The following is a 26,402-nucleotide window of genomic DNA, read 5'->3' on the forward strand; positions in this document are numbered from 1 at the left end:
CACGCCGCTAGCCAATAAGCACTGAAGCTAGCTCGGACGTCCTGCGGGCGTCCTAAACATCCACAGGATACCTGAGGGAATTTCAATGCCAATGCATTGGGTATAGTTAAGCCGTGGACTTTCCCGTGCCTATTTCCGGGAAAAATCGGTGGATGTTTTTCGGCATTTATTTTCGTTTTTGAAAATCCGTGTTTTTCGGATAGTTGTACGGCGTAAACTCTAAAAGCGCTGATTATCGTTGAAAAAAAAAAGAAAGCTTTGAAAAGATGGAATAGACGCAATAACATTTTTTTCTTAAATCTCATTCGTACTCATGCTGTGCACAGAACTGGTTGTAGGATGCTGGTTGTGTTGCATGCTTTTGTTGGCAGTACCCAACTTCAAATAAATGCTCGTTCAGTATACTAGTGCTGGAGATGTTAAAAGGCGTTCGGGACAAAACGGGAACACGCGCGCATACAGTTTTCACAACAGTGGAGCGTCGACCATAGCACACTCCTTATACGGTGCCAAGTTTCGACCTCCTGCTAAATCTTCTTCGGGCTGCAGCCGTCCCGCACAACGGGTGTGGGGATCTGTTCGTAGTGCTCGACATCCACTTGCAGCTCAGGTTTCCAAGTGGTCAGCAATTTGGAGGTCTATCTAAGAGTAACCTGGGAACTGGAAGTCATAGCGGTTGTACCGCTGTACGTTGTCCGAACATCTTGAAGAATGACGTACAAAAGCTTCGAGCTACAATGCTAGGTCCTCATCTACCATGTTCCTTTGGTTGTTCACGCTTCTGTGGCCCTCTGCAGGTGCCCGATTCCACTTCTTCAGCAGAGCGAAAAGCAAGGAGAGGACAGACATCGTATAGGAGGTTCTTTCTTCGAATGAAGCGTCTCCATAACGTTGAGGAACGAGGCAGATGCCTCACATTGAAAAGCCATTCTCTGAAATTTTCGCGAATCTTTTAGTTTAGACAACCGCTCTGAGTTTTCGGCTTCTCTCTCTGACAGCTTCGGTGTGTTTAACCTACTGTGGAGATACGTTTGTTGTTCAGGACCCAATAATTGATAGAGTAAATTAATGCCGCAGTTTCTGGAGCTTTTCGTGAGAGCCGTGATCCAGTACGCTCTGCCGAAACGACTGCTGCTTTTGCCCAAGAGCTCGGCCTAATCAGAGATTTCTTCACTTTAGATTAAAAAAAATGGTGCCACACATCGACCGATAAAATTTGTACTAAAGACAAAAACTTCAGCTGAATCGAGTTTTGCCTGCGCTTATAGGTGGTCGGTTGTGCCCACTGCGCTCTAGAAAAGAGGAAACGAAGTATTGCGGCAGTATTCTAGTTGGATTAAAATAACGGCGGTACTATTCTGAGTGCCTCTTTAGCGTTCCTGATTTTGGAAGGCAAAGCAGTAGGATTGTTTCTCGGTGAAAAACGGTCATCGAACAGCCTCAACACGGCCGGAAACCGGTGCTTTTTGGTTTTATCCGATTCCATAATTTTTTCTTTTTACCGGCGATGGTTTTCGGTATTTTTCAGTTAAAAACGTAAAGCACTCGGCCTCGGCATAGCTAATCCACCAAAGCTCGGATCCCGGTACAGCCAAGTAAAAACCTACAGAGGAGTAGCAAGTACAGTCCTCGCGGGCTGATGCGTGGCCGCACGTGGTCAATGATGTCTTTTAGTCGAAGTGCGAATTCAGCGAAAGTGGTGCAACGTGTTTTGTTGCGTTTTCAGTGCAACACAGCGCTACAAATTCAGGTACCAAACGAGCGTTTTCATTCTCGCATCGTGATTCCAAAACTATTGACGCTATATTTATCGAAACGGGGGCAGTTTGTTGCTAATGGCGCGGAGTAGATCCATCGCCGATACGGCGTTCACACATGCGGCGGTGCCGTTGCCGCGCCGCAGTCCGTGCGCACCGCCGGGGAGGCCGCCGCCAGCTGGCAGTTAGTCGAGCGGCGCAGGCGGCAGCTGGCGCCCCATCAGGACGGCAAGCCAGCGACGTGTGCGTGCGGCCAGGGAGCCCGGCGGCCGGTCCCCCGCCATCCGCTGCGGCGGAGCCGAGCGCGGCGCCGGCGGGCCGTGCGGCAGCAGCACCATGGCGGCGTCGGCGCTGGCCGCGTCCGAGTGCTGCCGCAGTGGCTCTGCGCCCTCGTCCTCCGAGTCCTCCTCGTCGGGGGAGGCGCGCCGGTAGTGCAGCTCGGCGCTGGAAGCGTCCCACGTGCACGTGGTCGTGTTATCCAGCGACGACTCGACCGCGTTCTCCACAGGCGCTGCGCACGCCGAATCGGTCAGCGGCAGGGGCATAGCCGCGGGGACGGGGCCTTCTAATTATTCTCCAGCCTCCTACCCTCTCAGTATAAAGTGTACAGTACGGCGCCATTTATGATTGCACGGAGTAATGCTCACCAGATTCACCGTTGCACTGCATTGCATACGGCTGTCAAAATTAGGGCAGAAAATTATAGGCAGACCCTCTTTTGAAGAAAATGGTAAGATATGAATTCACGGTAACCACCCTCTGAGTGGTTCCCATGGCAACGCACCCACCGGTTACACCGACAACGACACAGTACGACATGCTACTACGACGTGAAACCCAAGAACGCACGCTTAACAACCGTCGCTGTGAAAAAATTGGCGAGGCTTAGATTTTGGTTAAGCCTGGTAGGTTGCAAAAGCAAAAGTGCAGCGTCTCAAACTGAAGGAACACAGTGCCCGCGTCTACAGGTCACGCGTGGCTACCGGCCGCCGCTGCGCGACGACTCAAAGCGTCTTCGGCAATTTTTTTTGTTTTTGATGTTGTTGCAAATGAGAGAAAGAAAACAATCTACAGCAGGTATGACGTCACTGCGGCAGTAGCGCCACTGGTGCGCGGCGTACTGCAGCCGGGCTATCTGAAGGAGCGAGTTGGTTGCCCATATTCACTCCGCTAAAGGTCAAACGTAAGTGCGGCCAGGTCACGCGAAGGCTTGAAAGTGCGAGTAGTATTGCTTTCGCAATAAAAAAACAATTGACAGGACTATTACCATTGTGTAACGCGAGATTCAGCGACAGCTGTTAGGGTATTTATATTTTACGATATGCTGAAGTAGCGAATATAAGATAGAGCGACTGCATATCCGTATAGTTCTAGAGCGCTATATTCACTTCTCCCCACATATTCGCTTTCTCTCAAAGCCAGCGCCCTAGACGCGCGGAGCTGCCGATGACCCTCTCCTTGGTCGGCGCGCTTCACAGTAGCTGCACCGGTGGACCGTGCTGCCTTCCTCCGTCCTCGGCATACTCTGCCTCCTCGTTCCACGGCAACCAGCCTCCGGATGGTTCCCGTGGTTACGCTATCCTACGCTTTCGTTAAAGCCTCCTCCTGCTTCCAGGGTAACTACCCTCAGGGTTACCTCGTGGCAACCACCCACCCCACCGGTTGCCCCTTTGCGCTCTCGCCATAGCGCCACCCTTCCACGGTAACCATTCTCCAGTTGGAGGGTTGGAGGTCCCTCCGCTCTCGCCCCATCCCCTCCTGCACGGCAACCATCTTCGTGATGGTTCCTGTCATAACCGCCTTCCGGTTACGCCTTCCTACTCTCTCTTTATGGCCTCCTCCTGCTTCCAGGGTAACTACCCTCAGGGTTACCTCGTGGCAACCACCCACCCCACCGGTTGCCCCTTTGCGCTCTCGCCACAGCCTCACCCTTCCACGGTAACCATTCTCCAGTTGGAGGGTTGGAGGTCCCTCCGCTCTCGCCCCACCCCCCTCCTGCACGGTAACCATCTTCTTGATGGCTCCTGTGGTAACTGCCTTCCGGTTACGCCTTCCTTCTCTCTCTTTATGGCCTCCTCTTGCTTCCAGGGTAAATACCCTCAGGGTTACCTCGTGGCAACCACCCACCCCACCGGTTGCCCCTTTGCGCTCTCGCCATAGCGCCACCCTTCCACGGTAACCATTCTCCAGTTGGAGGGTTGGAGGTCCCTCCGCTCTCGCCCCATCCCCTCCTGCACGGCAACCATCTTCGTGATGGTTCCTGTCATAACCGCCTTCCGGTTACGCCTTCCTACTCTCTCTTTATGGCCTCCTCCTGCTTCCAGGGTAACTACCCTCAGGGTTACCTCGTGGCAACCACCCACCCCACCGGTTGCCCCTTTGCGCTCTCGCCACAGCCTCACCCTTCCACGGTAACCATTCTCCAGTTGGAGGGTTGGAGGTCCCTCCGCTCTCGCCCCACCCCCCTCCTGCACGGTAACCATCTTCTTGATGGCTCCTGTGGTAACTGCCTTCCGGTTACGCCTTCCTTCTCTCTCTTTATGGCCTCCTCTTGCTTCCAGGGTAACTATCCGCCGGGTGATTCCCGTGGCGACCACCCAGCGGTTGCTGCTTAATTACGTTCTCGCCATACCCTCCTGCTTCCATGGTAACTACCTGCCGGGTGACTCCCTAGCAGCCACCCACTGGGTGCGCCTTTTAACGCTCTCGCCACACCCTCCTCCCTTCACGCTAACCATCCTCTGTTGAGATTCCTCCGTTTTCGCCTATAACCCTCCTCCTTCCACGGTAGCCGCCTTCCGGGTGGTTGCGATGATCACCGTCGACTGTTTACGGATTCCTTCCCCCATGTCGTACCCTCCTCCTTACACAGTAACAACCCTCCGAGTGGTTGCCATGGCAACATTCTCACCACTTACTCCGACAAATACGACGTGCTAATATTAATACGACGACGACGTGAATTCCAAGGACGGAGACGCAAGAAGTCTAATTTTCTATGCTTGAGAACAACGCAATTATAAGAAACCAAACCAAAAAAAGTCAGGATAGGCACTTAAGTTGCTTACGTGCTGGTTTGGTTTATTGGGGTTTAACGTCCCAAAGCGACTTTGGCTATGAGGGACGCCGTAGTGAAGGGCTCCGAAAATTTCGACCAGCTGGGGTTCTTTAACATGCAGTGACATCGCACAGTACACGGGCCCCTAGAATTCCGCCTCCATCGAAATTCGGCCGCCGCTGCGGGGATCGAACCCGCGTCTTTTGGGCCACCAGCCGAGCGCCGTAACTATTGAGCCACCGCGGCGGGGCATAGCTATGAATTAGAAGGCACCTTTAACCTAAATGCTTTGCGCTAAAGGTCTTTATCGTAAAGGCCCTTGTTCTAAAGGCCTTTAACATACAGGCCCTGGAGTCATTCACCCTAAAGGCCCTGAAAGTCCTTCACCCTAAAGACCTTTATTGCCATTGTTATTAATGATCATCATTATAACGCGTTCTTTATCATTCCAAAGCTACCACTATCACTATAACGAACTACTAACTACTACTGTCTAGCCTAATGTTTTACACCCATTATCATCTGATGATCAACTGCTGACATCATGCGAGATCATGGCGACGTCATTGGGTTTTTTGGACCACTGATGCTGGATAACAACGCCGTGTTGCGTTGCCGATGAGCCATATAACGCTTTCGCTTGAAAATAAATCAATAAAAGCCGACTACTTTTTTTCTTCGCCAGCATCGTGGGCCCTGTTTGCCGATAGAACGGCCGACATTAAGGAGCATCGAACATCCGACAATAAGGAATCAAAAGCCCGCCAGAGGACCGTAGCGCGCATCATTTCAAAATGCTCGTTTCTGAGAGTAGAGAGCAGCTCCCTCACTCACACGTGGGCGACCTGGCCGGGGCGTCGTGCCAGTATTTGTGGGCCCGTACGGCGGCCACGGGTCTCCGGGCGGACACGTCCACGCGCAGTCCCAGCGCGAGCAGCGCCGCCAGTGCGGACACCTCGTCGTCGTCGACGCGCTGGCCTCCGCGGAAGTGCTTGTGCAGGTAGCGGCGCAGACAGGCGGCGCTCGTGAAGCGGCTCGTCACGTACTCGGCCAGCAGCGAGAGCCGCTCAGCCATGCTGCGCTCGCGGCTTTTGCTCAGCACCAGGAACTTGCGCACCTGCAGATTTCGCGGCGCACCAGTGTCTAGAAAAATCCGGTACGGAGACGAACGGCGCTCTCAACGGCTGCCTCGCGCTGCGATAGCTGTACCTGCGACACTGCTCGAAAGACGGGCAAGGAGGAGCAGCCAACGCTACGAGCGAAGAGGGGCGAAGGGTGTAGAGAAGCTCAGCGTAGTGGCGCGGGCGAAGCAGGGCTGCAAGAAGCACGAAGCAAATGTCGCGGAGCAAAAGAAGCGTCACATGAACGAATACTGCAGGCATCGCTGAGCTTGTTCCGAAGTACGGCGTAAACACTGCAAACATTAAATTCTATTACCACGAACGCATTCAGGGCCGAACTTTTGCATGATGGGCTTCCTGTAGCCTTACTGGATCGCTGCTATACAGTCGGGTACAGCTCAAGAACGAATCGACAGATGCTCCCTCCTCAAGGGAGGCCCTCCATCCAATGACATCGACCACTTTTTATGGTTTTCATAATCCTATTAAGCCTTGGTTAAACCCCTTTCACATGAGGGTGTAAGGAGGTTAACCGCGACGTCATGAGAATCTGTCCACACTACTGGTTGGAGGGCCTTCTCTGAGGGGGCGTTTGCTGCTTCGCTCTTGAGTTGTATCTGACTGCAGGAAAACGTCTCATGGCCGCACCTTCTCCCGCAGCTGCACTGAAGTGGCTGCGACGAGACCCTGAAACACAGGTGTGCGTCCTGATCCCCCGCCCCCAACAGAGCTTCGTTGGCTTGGTCTGCCATCATACTAGGAGTTCCACCACCTTTTGTCCCGTGTGCGCATACCTGCAGCTATGCTTGAATTGGAAGCGCCTGACGAGCTGTCATCCTTGCATTATCTATTTCGCGAATAGAATCCCTTCGCCATGTGCGGTCCGTAAGACTCATTTCACAGCGTTTAAAAACAGTAATAATAATTGGTTATCGGGAAATTTGTGTGTATGTGTTTTGTGCTTTATGACACTTGGGCAATAAGGCTATCAGCCGCCGACGCATGGTTGCAAAATAGACGGTTGTGCTGATGGACTATACTGTAGTTTTAAAAAAGTTACAGTTTGTTTATAATATTTCTATTGGGACTCTAACAAGCCGCGATAAGTCTGCATTCTCTCCTAATTGTAAGTTTCGGTGGAAAGGAATTTGTTGTAAAATACTGCGAAATGCGTCTTTCTCAAGTTGGGTGATGTATTCGTACGACATGTGCTATCGGGGACAAAAGTGGTATACTCCACGCGGCGGGAGCCGCAGCAACGGAAAACTACGGAAAACTGCGTTGCAACGCCATCTACAGGCGGCATCCGGGATCGAGACAGCCAATGCGTGACCTTTATTATCAGCAGGCATGTCGCTTGGCTCGTTTCAATTTTTTGTGCTTTAGCTCGCCAAAATGCCGCAGTTTTCCGTTGCTCCGGCTCCCGCCACGTGGAGTATACTACTTTTGTCCCCGATAGTACGTAGACCTGCTGACAACCATGGCTCTTGTCACCCTGACCATGTCTCTTCCCTGAAGCCTTTTCAGTTATTTTGCAGCCGGTATCGAGCATGTAGAGGCCACGCTCCTCAAGCCTTACAAGGCCGCCCTGGGCCAACCCAAGCGCACCTATACAGCAAGATGATAGACCTCAGGTGTCAGATAACTACCTAGAACATTAAGAAGACCTGCTCGACTCGCAGTAGGAGGCACTGCTTCAGTGCACCACCGGCAGAGCTCTACTCCGAAGACTCGGATACAGAAAAAGCATCAGAAAAATCAAGGGGACAATCGACGTCACGGACATCATCAGACATCGTACAGAGCTCTCCCGATTCCCTGGCACATCCACCCGGAACTGCACAAAGGCAGGAGGGCGACCCGCCTTAAGGGTATGACGCGATAGCGTAATGGGCTAATTCCCATATATCCAGAACGGCATTCTCTGCTTTATATACATAGGCCCCTGGGAGTACTCGTACACCTCCTGGCACAGTGGTGCAGCGGTTAAACGATGCGCTACTGCCATGCGCTTGCTGGAAGCGCCTTGTGTCGCCGAGGTTGATCTTCCCGAGCGACGAATCATTAATTTACCGGCCACCTGCCACGGTGGGCAGTTTGCTCACTATCCGGTGGGTAGATTATGATAATGACGCCGCCAGGTCACGTGACCTGGGAGGCCAACCTGCCTCCTGGGTTGCTCTCTGGGCACCACCTGCCAGAGCCGTGTACCGCGATTTTTCGCTCACAGCGCCGAGGCCGACATCGAATTTTCTGGCGAAGAGGCCTTTAACGCTATCGCGTTAAAAATACGGCTGTACAGAACAAACATAATCCCACACTGGAGCAGTGAGGAGGCGATTCTGTCCAGCTATGAGCATGGGGACCAGCTGAGACTGCTGGACCGGGCGAAGATTGCGGCAGCCACTGTAGGGGCCCTGGACTGAGGTCTCTATCCGCCAGTCTCTTAGAACTCGAATTATGAGCAAATAAAACATAACACTATCTAGCTCGCTCTTTCGAATTCTCAGGTGTCTCAGGAAAGTCGCAGTTACTGATCGGTCTCGCTCTTGAGAGTTCCTAATCCCAATCTGAGCAGTGGGAGGCCATTGTGCACAGTGAACACCCCGACCAGCAACGAGGACTGGTTCGCAGGGCCCACGCTGCGGCGCAGGACAAAGGGCTGCCGCACTAGGCGGACCACCCGAGACACCAGAAGTTGCCATTGTTTAAATAAAGTTTTCAATCAATCAATCAATCGCATTTACTGTCTCTCTCACGGTGGACACCTGAACCACACTCTTGGGGAAGGAATGAAGAGAGGAGTGAAAGAAGATAGAGAAAAAGAGGTGCCGTAGTGAAGGGTAGTGGTGGTGGCAATAACTTTATTGCAATGACTTTTTTATTAGTGGTGGTGGCAATAACAATGGCGGAGCGTCGGTAATGTCCTCCGTGCAAAACTCAACTGGAGTCTCCTCACGCCGGGGCCCTGGTGACCAGGCTCCTCTGGTCGTTGAGGTTTGAGCTGTACAGCGCCTCCTCCCACTGCTCATGTGCTACGGTTTAATTTCGATCACCTGGCGCCGTTTAACGTGCACTTACTTCGCACTGTGCCCGGACGTCTTTTGCGTTTCGCTCGCATCGAAACGCGAAGCCCTCTGTGCTCCCACGTCACCGTCATACCACGTTAAGAAAAAGAGCGTCTGCGAATACGCGGGTAAGATAAGTCCTCCTGTCGGAACGGCGACTAGCTGACGGCGGCCTACCCCCTGCCTCCTGTTGATTTTACGCTCTCAGTAGTTCCACCATACCTGCTCTCTTTCAAAAACTGTTGCTTGCAAGCCTAAATAAGCTTCCTGCACCCCGAAATTATTTCTAGTTTTCATCACAACGTGTATTCTGCCGCGCATGCGTTAAACTAAACATGCATTATCGAGCATTGTTTCATGTAAGCATGGTGAAAGGTCTCAGAGAAGGAATTACTACTGGACCTGTGATTGCACAATTTTCTGCGTCCCTTCATGGGAACACCCAGACTGGAGTAACATAAGTATTGGTTGACGCTGACAGGCGTAACGTTCGCTCAGGCGGCCCGCACCTTCCACCGCCAGTGGCAGGTGAGCGCCTCGGCCACGAGCGTGCACAGCGCCCAGACGTCGACGCGGTCCGCTTGCACGTCTCCGCTAGGGGGCAGCCCGATGCGCGATGCGATGACGTCGGGCGGTGCGAACACGCTGTCCACGCGGACGTCGGAGGCCGGCACCAGACGGCTGGGCTGCAGGCTCGCCAGGCCACCCAGCACGGCACGGTCCGCCTGCCAGGGCGATAGGGTCACTGGAACACGCTTCCGGGTTGGTTCGCTCCTGCAGCGTCTTTTTCGGCTGTTCGCCAACCTTTGTGGCTGGAGCTTGTTTACTTCAAAAACCTAAATAACAGAAAATAACTAAAATAAAGCAAGTAAACATATAAAAAAGTGTAGAGAACAATTAAGCTCCGCCTTAAGAGTATGACGCGAGAGCGTATAGTGGGCTAGGTTAGGCTTCCCATTCTGAGCATTTTGACACATTTCAAACAACTTTTTCCAATTTTTGTCATTTTAGAGCGCAGCTCTTTGGCGTCCGTTCCTGGGTTTCGCGTCGTCGTCGGCGTTGTCGTCGGCGTCGGCCTCGTAACCAGCTCCGCCCCCCTTTCATCCGCAGCTGGGGTTGACTCACTATCGGCGTCAGCGGCATCAGTCAGTCGCTGCTATCTCTTCCCTCCTCCCTTTATCGTGTTGTCCGCTTGCTGCGCGCGCTTCTGCCCCCATCGTTTGCCGCTGGGTGTACACGCCGCCCCCCTCCCCCCTCTTCCTGCGAGTCTCCGGTTGTCAAAGCGCCGGCTCGAACTTAATTCCTTTCTTCGCTCCTCCTCCAATGCAACCCCTGTGCGGTGGCAATCAGAGAGCCAGATCGGTGGCGGCGGATCTGTATATGTGCACCGCCCGAGCCGAAATTGCCCCTGCCGTTCGCCCTGTGCGGTGGCAATCAGAGAGCCAGATCGGTGGCGGCGGATCTGTATATGTGCACCGCCCGAGCCGAAATTGCCGCTGCCGTTCGCCACTGCGAAATTATCTGCCAGTTCTTTCTGAGCCATGAGCGAGACGACCGATGGAAGTCCTCCGTCTGCTAAAAAAAAAATTCTGTGATAGCGCATACATGTGTTGCTCGATTTCTTTGCCTCAATCTATCGAAAAGGTGAAACAGCTTATTTGCTGCGCTCAAATTTCGCATTAGGAAGTAACGTAATCGTCGGTAATTTTTTTTAGTTCTCTAATAATTAATTTATTACAATGATTTCATTATCTCGTCGTCGCCTATCACACACCAATCAGTCATCAATCACTAGAACCACAAATTACAGTGATACGATTTTTTTTACGCGGCCCCGATTATTTCCGACATGCGGCGCCGACATACGCCGACGGCTTTTCGACCGAACGAGCTGGATACGTTGTCGCGTAATAACCGCACTTTTTCTTTCTCACTTGTTAAGCTATTTAATTTGTGTTTTGATGGTATGGTATAGTATGGCATGGTATGTGGAGAAAAACTTCGTAAAGTTGCACATTGTGGATATGACAAGCACCGCTGTGGAGGGCTCCGAATTAATATAGACCCCTTGAGGGTCTTCAATGTGCACTAACATCGCAGAGCACATGGTATCCTCTGTATTTCGTCTCCATCGAAATACGGAAAATGATGAATTCATGAGCCATGTATTAGAAGACAGACACGTACAAGCGCTAAAAAACACGGACAAAGAAGAGACTTGGACAACACGAGCGCTTACTTTCAGCTGAAGGTTTATTGATACACAAGCACAATTTTATACACCTTGCTGCATGACGTCAAACTGATAGCCCTGCCGACATCACGTGGCTGCTCCCAAAAACATTATTTCCTTTTTAGTCAGTGTGACAGATGGTGCGCTGACGCAGGATGGACCGGCTTTTCTAATCAAATCTGCCTCTATTATCTCTCTCACATCCTGACAACTATGTTTGGCCACAATCTTGCATGCGCTGAAGACAGGTTTACATGGTTTCTTATTCTTTACAGCACAATCATGACAATATTCAGAAAGATTACCGTCTCTATAATTGCCTACCTTCCTCCTGTGTTCCAGTAATCTTTCGTTCAGACATCGGCCAGTTTGACCGATGTACCTAGAGCCACACGATAGAGGAATGTCATAGAACACACCAGAAACACATGGTACAAAAGGATCCCGGTGCTTGATACCGCATGGTTCTTTAGGCTTTAGAAAAGGATTAGTCATCATGACTAGTTTTTCCAACTTCTCAGGCGCCGAGAACACTACTGTGACGTCACTGCGTTTCGCAATCTTCTTTAGGCGATGGGAGGTGTTGTGCAAATAGGGGATGACTACCGTTCTGTTTCCATTTGCTTCGATCTGGTTCTTGTCTTTTCTCTTTACGGTTTTTAACATTCCTTCAGATACAGATACAATGAGGCTTGTCGGATACCCAGCTGACTGAAGACGCGTCACTTGCTTTTGGAAACCATGGCTCAGTGAATGGCAACACGATTTTTTTAGTGCATTATTTAGGCATTGCTTAGCGATTGCTCTCTTAACAAGTTTTGTATGAGATGAATGAAACGGTAAGAGAGGTTTGTTAGCTCTTGGATGGTACTCCCAACACGTAGATTTGTCAGTGAGAATTAGCTTCAAATCTAAAAACTAAAATATCATCTTTTGGAATTTCATGCGTCAGTACTAAAGGATTAAAACACTCACCAAAAAGGGCTAAAAGCTTACTGACAGTGGTCGAGAAATCACTGCACCCTTGTAATAAAATTAAAAAATCATCGATGTATCTAAAAACAGTCGCATTGTTAAAAACCTTCAGGCGGTCAGAAACGACTCTGTCACAATGAGCTAAAACTATATCGCTAAGAACTGGGGCAATACAAGAGCCTATACAAACCCCTTGCTTTTGAATGAAAACCTGGTCATTCCATTCAATGTAAGTTGACCTGAGATAAAATGAAAGCAATTCCAGAAAACCTTCTACGGACAAACCTGCTGCGTTTTGAAAAGCTATTGACCCAAAACAATCAATGCACTCTTCCACACATCTGAGGAGTTTTTCCTGTGGCACGGAGTAGTATAAATCCTTTACGTCAAAAGAGCAGGCCAGACGTAAAGGATTTATACTACTCCGTGCCACAGGAAAAACTCCTCAGATGTGTGGAAGAGTGCATTGATTGTTTTGGGTCAATATATATCTTTTCAAAACGCAGCAGGTTTGTCCGTAGAAGGTTTTCTGGAATTGCTTTCATTTTATCTCAGGTCAACTTACATTGAATGGAATGACCGGGTTTTCATTCAAAAGCAAGGGGTTTGTATAGGCTCTTGTATATTGCCCCAGTTCTTAGCGATATAGTTTTAGCTCATTGTGACAGAGTGGTTTCTGACCGCCTGAAGGTTTTTAACAATGTGACTGTTTTTAGATACGTCGATGATTATTTAATTTTATTACAAGGGTGCAGTGATTTCTCGACCACTGTCAGTAAGCTTTTAGCCCTTTTTGGTGAGTGTTTTAATCCTTTAGTACTGACGCATGAAATTCCAAAAGATGATATTTTACAGTTTTTAGATTTGAAGCTAATTCTCACTGACGTGAGAATTAGCTCTACGTGAGAATCTACGTGTTGGGAGTACCATCCAAGAGCTAACAAACCTCTCTTACCGTTTCATTCATCTCATACAAAACTTGTTAAGAGAGCAATCGCTAAGCAATGCCTAAATAATGCACTAAAAAAATCGTGTTGCCATTCACTGAGCCATGGTTTCCAAAAGCAAGTGACGCGTCTTCAGTCAGCTGGGTATCCGACAAGCCTCATTGTATCTGTATCTGAAGGAATGTTAAAAACCGTAAAGAGAAAAGACAAGAACCAGATCGAAGCAAATGGAAACAGAACGGTAGTCATCCCCTATTTGCACAACACCTCCCATCGCCTAAAGAAGATTGCGAAACGCAGTGACGTCACAGTAGTGTTCTCGGCGCCTGGGAAGTTGGAAAAACTAGTCAAGTTGACTAACCCTTTTCTAAAGCCTAAAGAACCATGCGGTATCAAGCACCGGGATCCTTTTGTACCATGTGTTTCTGGTGTGGTCTATGACATTCCTCTATCGTGTGGCTCTAGGTACATCGGTCAAACTGGCCGATGTCTGAACGAAAGATTACTGGAACACAGGAGGAAGGTAGGCAATTATAGAGACGGTAATCTTTCTGAACATTGTCATGATTGTGCTGTAAAGAATAAGAAACCATGTAAACCTGTCTTCAGCGCATGCAAGATTGTGGCCAAACATAGTTGTCAGGATGTGAGAGAGATAATAGAGGCAGATTTGATTAGAAAAGCCGGTCCATCCTGCGTCAGCGCACCATCTGTCACACTGACTAAAAAGGAAATAATGTTTTTGGGAGCAGCCACGTGATGTCGGCAGGGCTATCAGTTTGACGTCATGCAGCAAGGTGTATAAAATTGTGCTTGTGTATCAATAAACCTTCAGTTGAAAGTAAGCGCTCGTGTTGTCGAAGTCTCTTCTCTGTCCGTGTTTTTTAGCGCTTGTACGTGTCTGCTATGAACCAACTAGCCCAAAGGTCTGTGCTCATGTATTAGAAATTACATATTCTAAAGTGTGCGAAATAATTACGTAATATTAATTTGCCTTTGTGGAACATGGTGCATTCTGTACCTTTTAGATAATACATGCAAATTGCTGTTTTTTATGCGTGCGTGCGTGCGTGTGCGTGCGTTGTGTCCCAATCCCTGCAACGGCCTCAGAGCTAACCGTATTCACCCTAAAAAAAAATGCCAGTGGCTTAGCTCAGCTAGGTCATGATGTACGTGGCGAAAGCAGTTTCGTCCACTGACATTTCGGTAGCTACACGCCGTCGTTGTCGTTCAGCAGCTTGGCGGCGTCTCTTTGCGAGACGTTCCTCTCGTTCTTCGGGCGTCTCGGCCGCCCGCTTAGCCTTTCTAGCCTCGTTTCCACGCTGTCGGCCGGCCTTGTACCATGCGACGACTTCTGGATCGGAAGACTCAGTTTCACGCGGCCTGTACCGCTGCCATGACGAGCACGGCCGCTAACCTTTTCCATGGTGCACGTTTGAGGAGCGAGCGCACCGCTTCCGGCTTATATCCTTCCCAGCAGCGCGGGGCGACTCTGCGCAGTGCGGTGCAGCGGCTGCGGCGCCTTAGTTGCCATGGTACCGGTTGCCTTGGTAACGACGCATGCGCATACGCAGTAGTGGCCTTTGGCAGGCACCGCGAAATGCGCTTCTGCTAGCCTAGTGTAGCTCTTTGTCTCTTAACGCATACATCTGATTTTTGCCTATGTCTAGTTTCCTCTTCATCGCTTTTAGGCTACCTCAATTAACTCTGCCAGTTCTACTCTGTCTGTGGGGTTTGAAGCTTTCATGTTTTGGCGTTTCTTAATCAGATCTTTCGTCTCCTGAGACAGCCTGCCGGTAGCCTGTTGAACCATCCTACCACCTACCTCACCTGCGCACTCCGTAATGGTAACTGTGAGATTATCGTTCATTGTTTGAGCATTAAGATCGTCGGCCCCAATTAAAGCGGAATGTGCCCTGAAGCGATATCCTGAATTCCCCCATTCCCTCTTAACGCTAACTCGTTAATGGGCTTCCGCTTCACTAGTTTCTTCCGTTCCCTCTTCAACTCAAGGCTAATTCGAGACCTTACCATTCTGTGGTTGCTACAACGTACCTTTCTGAGAACCTCCACATCCTGCATGATACCAGGATGAGCGCATAGTATGAAGTCTATATTTCACTTTTAGTCTGACCATTGGGGCTCTTCTACGTCTGCCTCCTGTTCTCTCGTTTGCGGAAGAATGTATTTATGATCCGTAAATTCTTTCTCTCTGTGAACTCTGCTCTCTCCCCCTTCTATTCCTATAGAGCTTAAGCCAGGGGTGGCCAAATTGCGGCTCCTCGTGGGTCCAAGTGCGGCTCGCTGCTCTCTGGCATCGATACCCGCCCCTCCCCTCTGTTTCCGCCCCTACAGTGAGCTGTCCTTATGTTGTAGAAGGAAGGAAGGGAAAACTTTATTTTCACTAATGTTTCTTCCTGCGGTTTGGGGACATCTTCAGAGACGTCTTGGTTCTACCCCTAGGAGCCTTCTCTGTCGAAGTCGTCCGCCTCTCATCGATGCTCGGTTGCCCTCAGTCCAGGGCTCCGCTGGCCACTGCCGCCCATTGAGCTCGCTGTACCAGACCTCGTTGGTGTTCACAGCGGTCGCTGGACAGCAGAGTCTCCCATTGCTCCGCACTCGGGTTTTGTATTTTGGGGACACGTCTGTGTTTTGGCAGGCCCATGTGATGTGGTATAGAGTAGGTTTTTCGTCGCACCAGGGAAATTTGTTCGTGCATATTGTAGGGTGCATTTTGTTTAGTATATGTAGGTTTGGGAAAGAGCCTGTTTGTAATTGCCTCCAAGTGACAGCTTCCTCTCTGCTGTAGAGTAAAAAAACTTAAGGCGTTGAAATCAAAACAGCGTGCGACCTTTACCCCTTAAGAACGAAAATCGAAGTAACATTCTAAAACACCACAGCACTCGCGGCGCCGTTCGGGCGTGAGAGCGCGCGTCCAGAGACACGTCCTTTCTATCGACCTCACTCTTCATTTTTACAGATGTCACGCGCTTTCGTTATGTAGCGCCAGCCAGGGGCACACACAAACGCAGCCTTGACACCGGAGTAACTTCAACGCCGGCGGGTGTTGTGCGTGGCTAGCAAGCGATGAGATTAAATTGCTGTAACAGGCGCAGTGCCACCGGCAACCATATACTAGACTTGATTGCACAGCCTTCGAATGCCGACACGGCGCGCCGGTTCCGCGCTTAAAACCCAATGGATTCTCGGCTCCCGGTATAATTACGAATGCGATGTGTTCGCTCCCAGGCACAATGTAAACTTTATGGGTTTTCGGCGCGAAATTACGACGACGTGACTGAAACCTGGTTGGCAGCGCCTTTCAGCATTTCAATCTGGGTATACCCAAGGTATACCCAAGGGTATACCCATGGCTGCCGCGGTGGCTCAGTGGTTATGGCGCTCGGCTGCTGACCCGAAAGACGCGGGTTCGATACCGGCCGCTGCGGTCGAATTTCTATGGAGACGAAATTCTAGAGACCCGTGTGCTGTGCGATGTCAGTGCACGTTAAAGAACCCCAGGTGGTCGAAATTTCCGGAGCCCTTTACTACGGCGTCCTTCATGACTTGAGTTGCTTTGGGACATTAAACTTCTATAAACCAACCCAAACCAAGAGTTAGCTTGGAAGAAACGAATATTTCGCTGCGCGTATGCAGGTATGGCTTTTACTAATTGGAATGGTCCATGTGTGAACACGAAGCGAAAATGTTATACGAAAAATGACCGAAAGATCATTAAAGAGCTCCGGATGTATCGACGTGTTTGAAGCGACATACATAATCAGCCGTTCTCCTGAAACGCGTCAGGAGGCGGTGGCGACATGCAGGTTTGCGTACCTGCAGTATGAAGACGTTTCGCAGGCTGACGTCCAAGTGGTAGAGCTCCCGCTGATGCAGGTACTCGAGCGCGCCGGCTACCTGGGAAAGGAGCATCCCGGTGGCATCTATAGTTTCAGAACTCCCTCCAAGAGGCCTTACGTATACACGTATCGAGCAAAATAAAATAACTTTTTCAGCATCGACAAAAATATTGCAATACTCGTGATGGTACAGGGTGCTAGCAAAAGGCCTGTAAAGGCTTGAAAAAGTCCAGCACCCAGTTCACAAAATGGAACAAAGGCGGACTAAAAGGAGCAAAATAAAGAAAAGCTTTACAAGCATATATCGACGGCATTATATAGAAACCCCGTACATTTAGACGACAGGGCTAAAGTTGCGGTCATAAGATTGCATATGTTAAACATAACTTGAGTAACGACCCATACACTGTTGTATAGATTACTGTGGCGCGTGGACGGAGGCATTAAGAATTTAATTGTGGCAGTACTTCAACATTTTGCTGCCATATATAGTTAGTGTCGGGAATCTTATAAATCTGACTACTTCGCGTGCTACATATTTCTGCATGTGAAGCCAGGTTTTTCTAGGAAAGGGTCGGCACACTTCTGTTGAAACGTTATGTTTCAGTAGAAGTGTTTGGTAGCGGTTTAATATAAGGTCATCAAATAAAGGATTTGCGCGCCGTCAGGCGCGTTAGAAATGATCCTTACAGCTTTTTCTGCAATGGATAGATTTTGGACAAGTTTTTGAAATTCGTTGTGCTCCCTACCAACTAACCATGCGTTAATGTGGATGAAAAAAGGGAATTGTATAAAAGTAATTTAGTGTGTTTTGGTAGAAAGTAACGAAATCGTGTAAGATTACCAACTGTTCGCGAAGTCAGTATGTGCATTCCACTGCATATTTTCTCCAAAAAGAGCACCCGGGGATCTTATTACTGGCACCAAATCTCTGATTGAAGGATCAAGACGCAGGATGATATTTGAATTAATGGCTTATTTCTAAGGCGAAAAAGAACTGGTTTCATCATCGAGACGTTTATAGTTAGAGAATCAATATCACTCGAGGTGTTCAATACATCAAGCACTTGATTTGCTTTTTTCACAAGTAGGGGTAAATTGTTACGTGAGAAAAAACTTGTCATCGGCATGAATAACAAATGAAATATTTACATATGTGTTAACAAGGTCATTAATATGTAATTTATTTTATATAATTTGAAAAGCAGCGGTCCAAGAATGCTTCCCTGCGGAACGCCATGTAGTAATGGTTGAAGATGGAACGAGAGTTGTTATATGCAGCCTTTACTGGCGGTATTGTAGGTAGGACTTAATAACTGACAGAAAATTACCTCTGAAACCATAATATTCCAATCTTTTTCAAATAGTATGACGTGATTTATTCTATTGGATGTCTTTGAACAGTCCATGGAGATTCCAAGTGTATACAGTTCACGCTCAAAAGCGTGAGGAATGATTTTTTTTTTTTTTTGCACTAGCAAAGTGTTTTCTGTCGCACGTTCTTCTATAAGCACAAACTGACAGGGTGTCATGATGTAATGGTTGATCATGAGTGAACCAACTTGCACATGTATTAGTTTTTCAGCAACTTTTCAGGCGAGTATATATGCCACAGGCCTTAGGCTAAGATCACTTCTCGCTGTGAACAGCACAGTCGCGTTCCAAAAAAAAAAAAAAAGGTCTTGAGGCTGGCAACAACCTCATGGGCTGTCAGCTTATATAGGGGCTATCATCGACGGGGCTTCCTGAGAAGAGAAAAGCAAACAAACTGATTTACGAAATTTCAGTGTGACGGTCGCTTCACAAATAAATTAAGTGCTATTCTATATATTGGCGCTAATCTGATTTTTTTTTTTTTGAAATTGTGGGCGTCCATTGTACGCGTGTCGCTATCGTCGTCACTGAGCTCACTTTTCTTCAGGGCTTAAGTTATTTAATGAACAGTTAGTTCTAAGCCTTGCGCAAGCCTGCCATCTCCGTTACGTGATGGTGTTGTGGACACTGTCTTGGCGGCTGGACATGTTATGTAGAACAATATCGACAACTAGTCTTCAGAGGTGCCAGAGTGGATCGAGTGGACACCAACGACTGGTAAGCGATGTCCGGGGCCGCTGAGTATTGGCCCGAGCAGATAGGGTAATTCTCTGGGATATGGGTGGCGTCAGCGCACGGTTAGATAAGAGCCTTTAACGCTGCTGGCGATTGCGATAATGGCACCGGTGGTTAAGGTGACGATGATAGCTAATACTGTAGCCGGCGCGTGGCCGCTGTCGCACCTGGAAGAGCCACAGCTTGACGGCGGCGTACGATCCCTCGGAGCAGAGGAAAGCCTTGAGGGAGACCTTGTGCTGCAGCGTGCACCGAAATGCGGGCATCACGTACGCCACGCACGTCTGCAGGTGCGGCGCACAGATGTCCACCCTGCCGAACGAAGGGGCGCCCCGTCACTGCGCGCACTGCTCGCTGAAAGGAAAGCCGCGCTCGCTGGCAACGAAAGAGGGGCCAAAATAGTGCAGGCTGATCCCCCGTGCTTCACCTTGATTTCCCGCCTCTTTTGTCCAGGGAGTACCTCCCCGTTGCTCTTGTCTTAAACGGGGCTCCCATAGAGGTTCGTATCTTTTCTTCGAGGCTATCACCTAAGCTTGTAAATACGTGGGACCTCGTCCGTTATCCAGCTGAGCTTAGGCCTGCATCGGTGATGTGGTCCCCCACTGAAATCCGTCTAGTATAACGTTACACCTATCATTTTCCTTTCCTCAGCTCGCTGCGTTGTCCTTAAGTTGAATTATTTAGGCGGCCCACCTGCCTCTTAGGTTGCTCCTCTGGAGATTTTTCGTGGATTTTTCGGTCATGGTCAACGACGCTGAAGTCACCGCCGTATTTTCTGCGGCACGAGCTCCTTAACGCTTCGCGTTAAAGCTGACCGGGAGAGAGGCTCGTCTAGGTTTTGACGCTTGCGTCTATTCCCTACAGCAGGCACAGGAAAAGCATCTGCCGAGCTTTCTGCTAGAATCGTTCAAGGAAGGCCGTAGGCTCTGTTGCATCTGAACGCCGTCATCATTCGACATGACTCAACGACCAGCAACGACTGCACTAAGAACGCGACGCCAGAAGCAGGAGGGCACTGACGTCACAGGTTCCCGGCTCTGCCTAGACCGGAAAAGCTCATGTTTTCTACTCGGAAGACGTATTTAGTGCGGTGTTTCCAAGCTTTACACATAGGCGTTATATAGAGTCGGCTCCTCAGCTTTCTCTGCAGCTATCGCGTGCAGGAATGGTCGTGCCTGATCCTCCGGAGCAGCTCCATGAGGTTCGGGTGGGACAGCGTCCGCCAGAGGTTCTCGCGACGCGCGTTGACGGCGCCGCTGAACCAGACGGTGACTTCGGCGCGGTTCTCCGGGTCGTACATGCGCACCAGGCGCCCAAAGCTTCCCTCGGCGATGTTGAAGTCGAAGAAGTAGCCCAGCTGGGTGCGCAGGTAGACCAGTGTGCGCTCGAACGCGTGGTCCCAGCTCTCGTCGCCGCCCACCGGGCGCCAGCGGTCGTCCCCCTTGTGGAAGCACGCCTGGTCAAGCTCGTCCAAGTCTCCCACGGGCTCGATGAGGTCGCGTAGCGTCGCCTCGTCGATGCGGCCGGTCGCAGCCGCCGCCATCTTTCTTCTTCGTCTGCTTCTTCTTATGTATAGCTGTGGCTTTCTGCATCCCATCCACGACACAGGCAGAAAGAAAAGCAGGGTCGCACAGCTGGCTGCTAAGCTAGGCAAGATGCCACTGGGAACCGTGGCCTACACTGATGCCGCGGTAGGCACGCTAGGAGACACCGTCTCCGTAGCCGTCGGAGACACAGGCAGAACGTTAGGCGTTGTCAGACACCTAGACTTAAAACACATTGTGGCGGAGGAGGTTGCAATAGCGATCGCTCTAACTCAACCAGGTACCAAATACGTAGTAAGCGACTGCAAAGCCGCAATTAGAAATTACAGCAAGGGACGCATTCACGCAATGGCGGCTAAATATTTAAAAGACTTTATTCCAGCCCACAATATTCTAATCATCTGGACCCCAGACCACTCGGGTCTGGTTGGAAACGAGGCCGCCGACAGGCTCGCCCGCTCCTCTTTACCCCGGGGAGCCGTGGACACCTCATACGAACTCAGCACTAAGGGGGAAACCAACGCCTTTAATAGCATCACAGACAATCACAAAAAGAACAAAAGGATCTATTCTCCTCCGGATAGATCGCTTATCTCGGCTGAGGCCTATGACTGGAGAAGACTCCACGCTAGAAACTTCGCATCCCCGCTCTGGAGGATCTGGACAGGAGGTGACACGAGGGAGGATGCGGAGGTGTGCGAGTTCTGCGGGCATACCGTTACACTTGAACACATATTATGGAGATGCCCCAGTGCCCCAGGATATGGCAGAATTAATAAGGCAGAGGAAAGGCAGAGGAACGGGAGACCATACTCAGAAGTGCCGACTTTAGCATACAACGATACGCTACCGCCTGGCAGCAGAAGCTGCGCGACTATATCGTTGCTAGTCTTCCAGCTGCGACGCTGCCCCTCCGCGGACGCCTGCGTGCGGACCCGGAGGGGCACGGGTCTTCTTCTGGCGGAAATAAAGTTTCTTCATCATCATCATCATTCTAGTTCGTGCATGCGGCGGGAAGATGTGAAACTATTAATAAAAAAGAGAAACCACGAGAGGGAGTCTTAGACTCGGGTCCAATAAGAAGCGGCAGCCACCTGGGCCCTAGCCACTGGCCTGGATAAGCGAAAGGCCGAGTTGTGGGTCAGCCGGTTAGCACAGCACTGCATACGACATACTGCCACACATGCAGATTTCGCAAAATTTATGTACGGTTACATTGTCAGACGAATACGTGTGTGTCGATTTCGCACCAAGCGCAGACGAATGCTTGTGACATAATGGTTTTAATCATGAAATGTATTTAGCTCCAATTTTTCGGCAAACTCAGTCGAGCAGCGTGCTGAAATCGGCTCGGAAACTTTCCTTATTCCGGGTATTTTGTGGAACATGGGTTCCATAAAATACCCGGGTTAGTGTGGAGCAAGCCCCACGTTCGATCATATTCCTTTGGAATGTCACGACAAACCAGACCAAACGCTAACATATACCCGACACGCGAGCGACAGCCATAGCCGACACGCGAGCAGTGGGAGGCGGCCCTGGCCAACGACAACCTGGACCAGCAAGCCTGGATCATCCAGCGAGTCCGCAAGTCAGCTGCCGCCAGCGGATCCATGTCACCAACCATTCAGCTCCTGCAGATTCTTCTTTTTGGATAAAAGTTTTCTCCCCTCTTCCTCTCTCTCTGTAATTGCCTCTATGTACACACAAGGCTGCGGTCTACAGGAAATGTTGTGCTCGGGAGGCTCGCATCAGCGAGAAGCAGAGCCCGAAAACATGCGGCGCATGTAATAGAGAAGGAACGCACTCGAAAGGCTGGCCGCAAATGCACTGATTTACAACCAGGAGGAGTGGCTCAGTGTTTGTGGTGCTCGGCTGCAGCTCCTGACCCGCAGGTTCGATCTGGCTACGGCGTTTGTATTTGGATGGAGGCGAAATTGTAGAGGCCCGTGTACTGAGCGATGCCAGTACACGTTAATGAACCCCCGGTGGTCGAAGTTATCCGGAGCCCTCCACTACGGAGTCTTTCATAGCCTAAGTCGATTTGGGACGTTAAAATCTCATGAACCAAACCAATCTACTGCGCGACAAGAGATCGCATATCCCAAGAGATGCGTGTTCAACGTGCTCCCGACGTCTATAGACAAAGCGACATAGTCGCGAACATTCAGCAGTGCGTGCCGCCGACGCTGTCGCTGAAGTTGGCGTTTACAGGCGGTAACTATCCAGTGAGTTTTTTTTTTTTTTTTGTTACGGACCACACGCGAAGTTGTGGCGCCAGGAGTCAAGTCTCTGTAACTTAAGTCGTGTCGCCTAACCCTAGTTTCTGGGCCAGCTTTCAGGGAGGTTAAGACAGCGTGGCCTAAAGAAAAATAAAATAGTAATAAATAAATAAATAAAGGCCACGTAAATGTACATGTGACTGGCAATCTATGCATCCAGAGTCTTAGCCGATCCACGAGTGTGGAATGTGCCATCTTTTGTAAGGCCGACGACAACAGCAGCAGCTTCCCGATCACCGCTCTGCACGGACATAAGAGAAGGTATACCACTGTTCACTGAATGAAAAAGCCTAGGCCCACTTCGGCACTATTAATACCAAGGGACCCTCTGCTGACTTTCAAGCTAAGCGGCTGGAATTCGGACAGCAGCCAAATCAACTACCGGGATCTACCTACGAACCTGGTAACCTCCACGCACGCTGTTGCCTACATACCTAGACGACCCGGCCAGGACACGAAGAGGAGTCGAATAATCAAGCCCTCCGTCCTGCTTTCGGCTCATCGGGGGCACGTGCCTCATTATAGGCGTCCTCTCTGAAGTCACGGTGACCCCAACTGGCTCGACTGGCCGTTCTTACCAGAGGATGTCGGGCGTTCGCCTTTCGCGCCTCAGAGAGGTCCTGCACCTATCCTGTGTAGACACGGATAGCGGCTGACAACGACAAAGGAGGGATGGGAGCTGACTTCGCGACGATGATACCGACTCAAACAGCAACGCCACCCTCCTGATGTGTCATGAGTCTTCTGGATGAACGTCATTACAGAGAACTGCCTACAGCAATCTTATTACCTACACTCTAAACAGAAAAAAAAGTAAAAAATGGAGCAAAGTTGTCTCCTAGCGCACACCCTTTAAAAAGTGCAGTGTGCTAGAGGACAACTTTACTCCCTTTTTACTCTCGTATAGGTGTATTTGTGTTTAGAGTGTATGTACACGAGTGCAAGCCGTTGTAATCTCCTGAACATGAAGTTTTGTCTCCGATTGTGAACAATGTCTTGCATTGCTTGGAGATTGTTTCGCATTGTTTTGGAGATATGCCGTAGTTTTGCAGAATTTGCGCTTGCTTGCAATCTTGATTTGAATGAATGAATGAAAGAACGAATGAATGAATGAATGAATGAATGAATGAATGAATGAATGAATGAATGAATGAATGAATGAATGAATGAATGAATGAAAAGCGTCGTAAGTCTTCCGGAGGGGGCGCGTCTCTCAGTCGAAGGCCCCAGCTTCCTGGGTTGTCTTGCTAGCCCTGCCGCTCAGCTTGAGCTTGGTGTTCAAGACTTCAAGCACAGTCTCCCACACCTCGGGTGCTCGTATGTAGTGCATTAAAGCTACCACTGTTTTTTTTTTTTTTTTGGGGGGGGGGGGGGGGGCAGGTGCATGTAACGTGGTGTAGTGACGGCTGTTCACCGCAGAGTGGAGTTCTACTTTTGTAGACTGTGGGGTGAATTTTACTAAACAGGCGCAGGTTTAATTGAGTACATATTTTTTGCAGTTGTCCTCAGGCTACCGGCTGCTCCCTGTATAGGTCTTTTTGGCGACGGGGTAGATCCTCCTTGAATTGGTGCAATTGAGCACGGTATACGCCCAACAATGTCTGTCCTCGCATAGTGAACTAGCGGCTACGTGATGAATGCTATAAGAACTCTTGGTGTTTAAGAAGAGGGGCAACGTGAAGTCTGTACGAATTCATTCGAGTCTTCAAGCAAGACAACTGTTCGACAAAAGAAACTGTGCTTAGATAAAACGCGTCTTGTATTAAAACATGTGTACATTGCTGTAAATAAGCACAGTATCGTACACTTAAGCGCCTAGGTATTCGTGGAGTTCGTAATGTCTTCGACAGGCATTTTGTTCACAAACAGAGAAAGCGGATACGTATGCTCTTTATCAATCTTTCCTGATGACGGCAGGTCAACCTTACGTTGTGTGTTTAGGATGTCCTGGGGTAACTTCGTCGCGTCGTCTTCGTCAAAGGTAATCTGCGGCACAGGTTTCATTTCCCAGGTATTACCACCGGAGTAGATGTCAAGACCTCTTAATTCAATGTTGCGATCGGCCATTGATGACGAGTCTGACCTGCTGCCCTCCGTGGCTGTCGTCTGGCCTATGTTCAGTTCGTCTTGAGCCACGTGCTCGGATATGAAAGGCGCGTCCAACATTGCCAGTACCGCAGTAGTCCCGAGAAATGCGGCGACTGCAATAAGCACAACCGCGACAAGCCTCGTGCTGGTTATGTCAACCAGGTTGCCGGCTGTCTTGCTTACTCTCTCGATGTCTGGAACGGCTCGGAATGACAGGGCAGTTCTTGAGTCCATCTCTGAGGTGTGGATGCCGGAGTAGCAAGACAGTAAGCTTGAGGGCGTCGTGAGTGAGCGTTCATAGCTGGTTTCCTTGAGAATGAGGGCGAAGGGCAGCTTCGGATCGATGGAGGGAAACCGAGGCTTGCTGAAGAGTCCCTGGAGATCCATGGACGGTAAAACGAGGCGAACTGCTATCGTTAAGCAGACTGTTGATGTCCACAGAAATGCGAGGCGACTGGGCACAATGCTCCAGCTCTTCTTCTTTCTCTCACTCCTAACTACCCAGGATGCAATACGACTGCGGACCGGGAAGCGTGTTCGCCAAATGCAGCCGGTACGGCCAGCGATGACAGCGCCGCCCACCGGCAGGTAGCAGCCACCATTAAGGCTGGTTATAAATATTCATTCAGAACGACGGCTTGACATCGCCGCTATCAGCCCGGCAACTTGAGACGCGATCCAGTCTGATTGAAGTTTTCCTCCTTTCTACGGATGTTCTTCCATGCAATAAAGAAAAAAAAAAGCCGCTATGGCGCAGTAGATTAGAGCCACGTGTTGCGTATGGAAGGTCGGCCGTTCGACTCCGCTCTCTACACTGTAATTTTATTGCTTTTTTTAAATTTCATTTCTTAATTTTGGAAAGCCCACCTCGCTTTGTGCGGTCTCAATCCACCCCCTCTATCTATGCTGTTACGGTACGGACCAGATCTGGAAGTTATTCCCATCGGCGAAAGATGGCCTGGATTCCCGAAGGCGCTGCCCGAATCTTTCTCGCCAACATTCTTGTTGTATCGTGATTACGGTTTCGAGACCAAATATTACTCGCCTCAGGGGGCGCTGTATTAGCAGCGCTGAGTCTATTTATGGCGCCGCACTCTGAGTAAACCGGGCTCGCTCAACGTCGGTCAGCGTCTGCGTCCGTCTCTCTCTCCCAACGTGCTCCGGCGTGGCGTTCCTGTAACTGCGGCGCATTCTGCATGGCTCTCCTGACCTCTGATTCCGCTTGCTGCTGCTTCAAAATGAACTTGCCATGCCCCGGCGTACCGGCTATTCCCTGGTTTAAATGGCGACGTGTTTCCAGGCTTACGTCGTCGCCGCCACCAAGACCGCTACGCCGGACCACAAGAAAGCGCTTCTGCTC

General features: G+C 50.0%; 1 protein-coding gene across 1 annotated transcript; it reads right to left on the reverse strand.

Annotated features, from left to right (window-relative positions):
• Positions 1-1,942: 1,942 nt before the first annotated feature.
• On the reverse strand, positions 1,943-19,394 carry LOC149339107 (uncharacterized). Its single transcript, XM_089550399.1, has 5 exons — positions 19,296-19,394; positions 16,997-17,077; positions 9,514-9,729; positions 5,650-5,932; positions 1,943-2,268 (listed from the first exon to the last, which is right to left on the reverse strand). Exons 1-5 carry the CDS (start codon positions 19,392-19,394, stop codon positions 1,943-1,945), a joined length of 1,005 nt encoding a protein of 334 aa, XP_089406525.1.
• Between the last annotated feature and the right edge of the window lie 7,008 nt (positions 19,395-26,402).

The sequence above is a fragment of the Amblyomma mixtum genome, chromosome 6 (assembly GCF_055824585.1).
Source record: "Amblyomma mixtum isolate Tamu chromosome 6, ASM5582458v1, whole genome shotgun sequence".
NCBI classification, from domain to species: Eukaryota; Metazoa; Arthropoda; class Arachnida; order Ixodida; family Ixodidae; genus Amblyomma; species Amblyomma mixtum.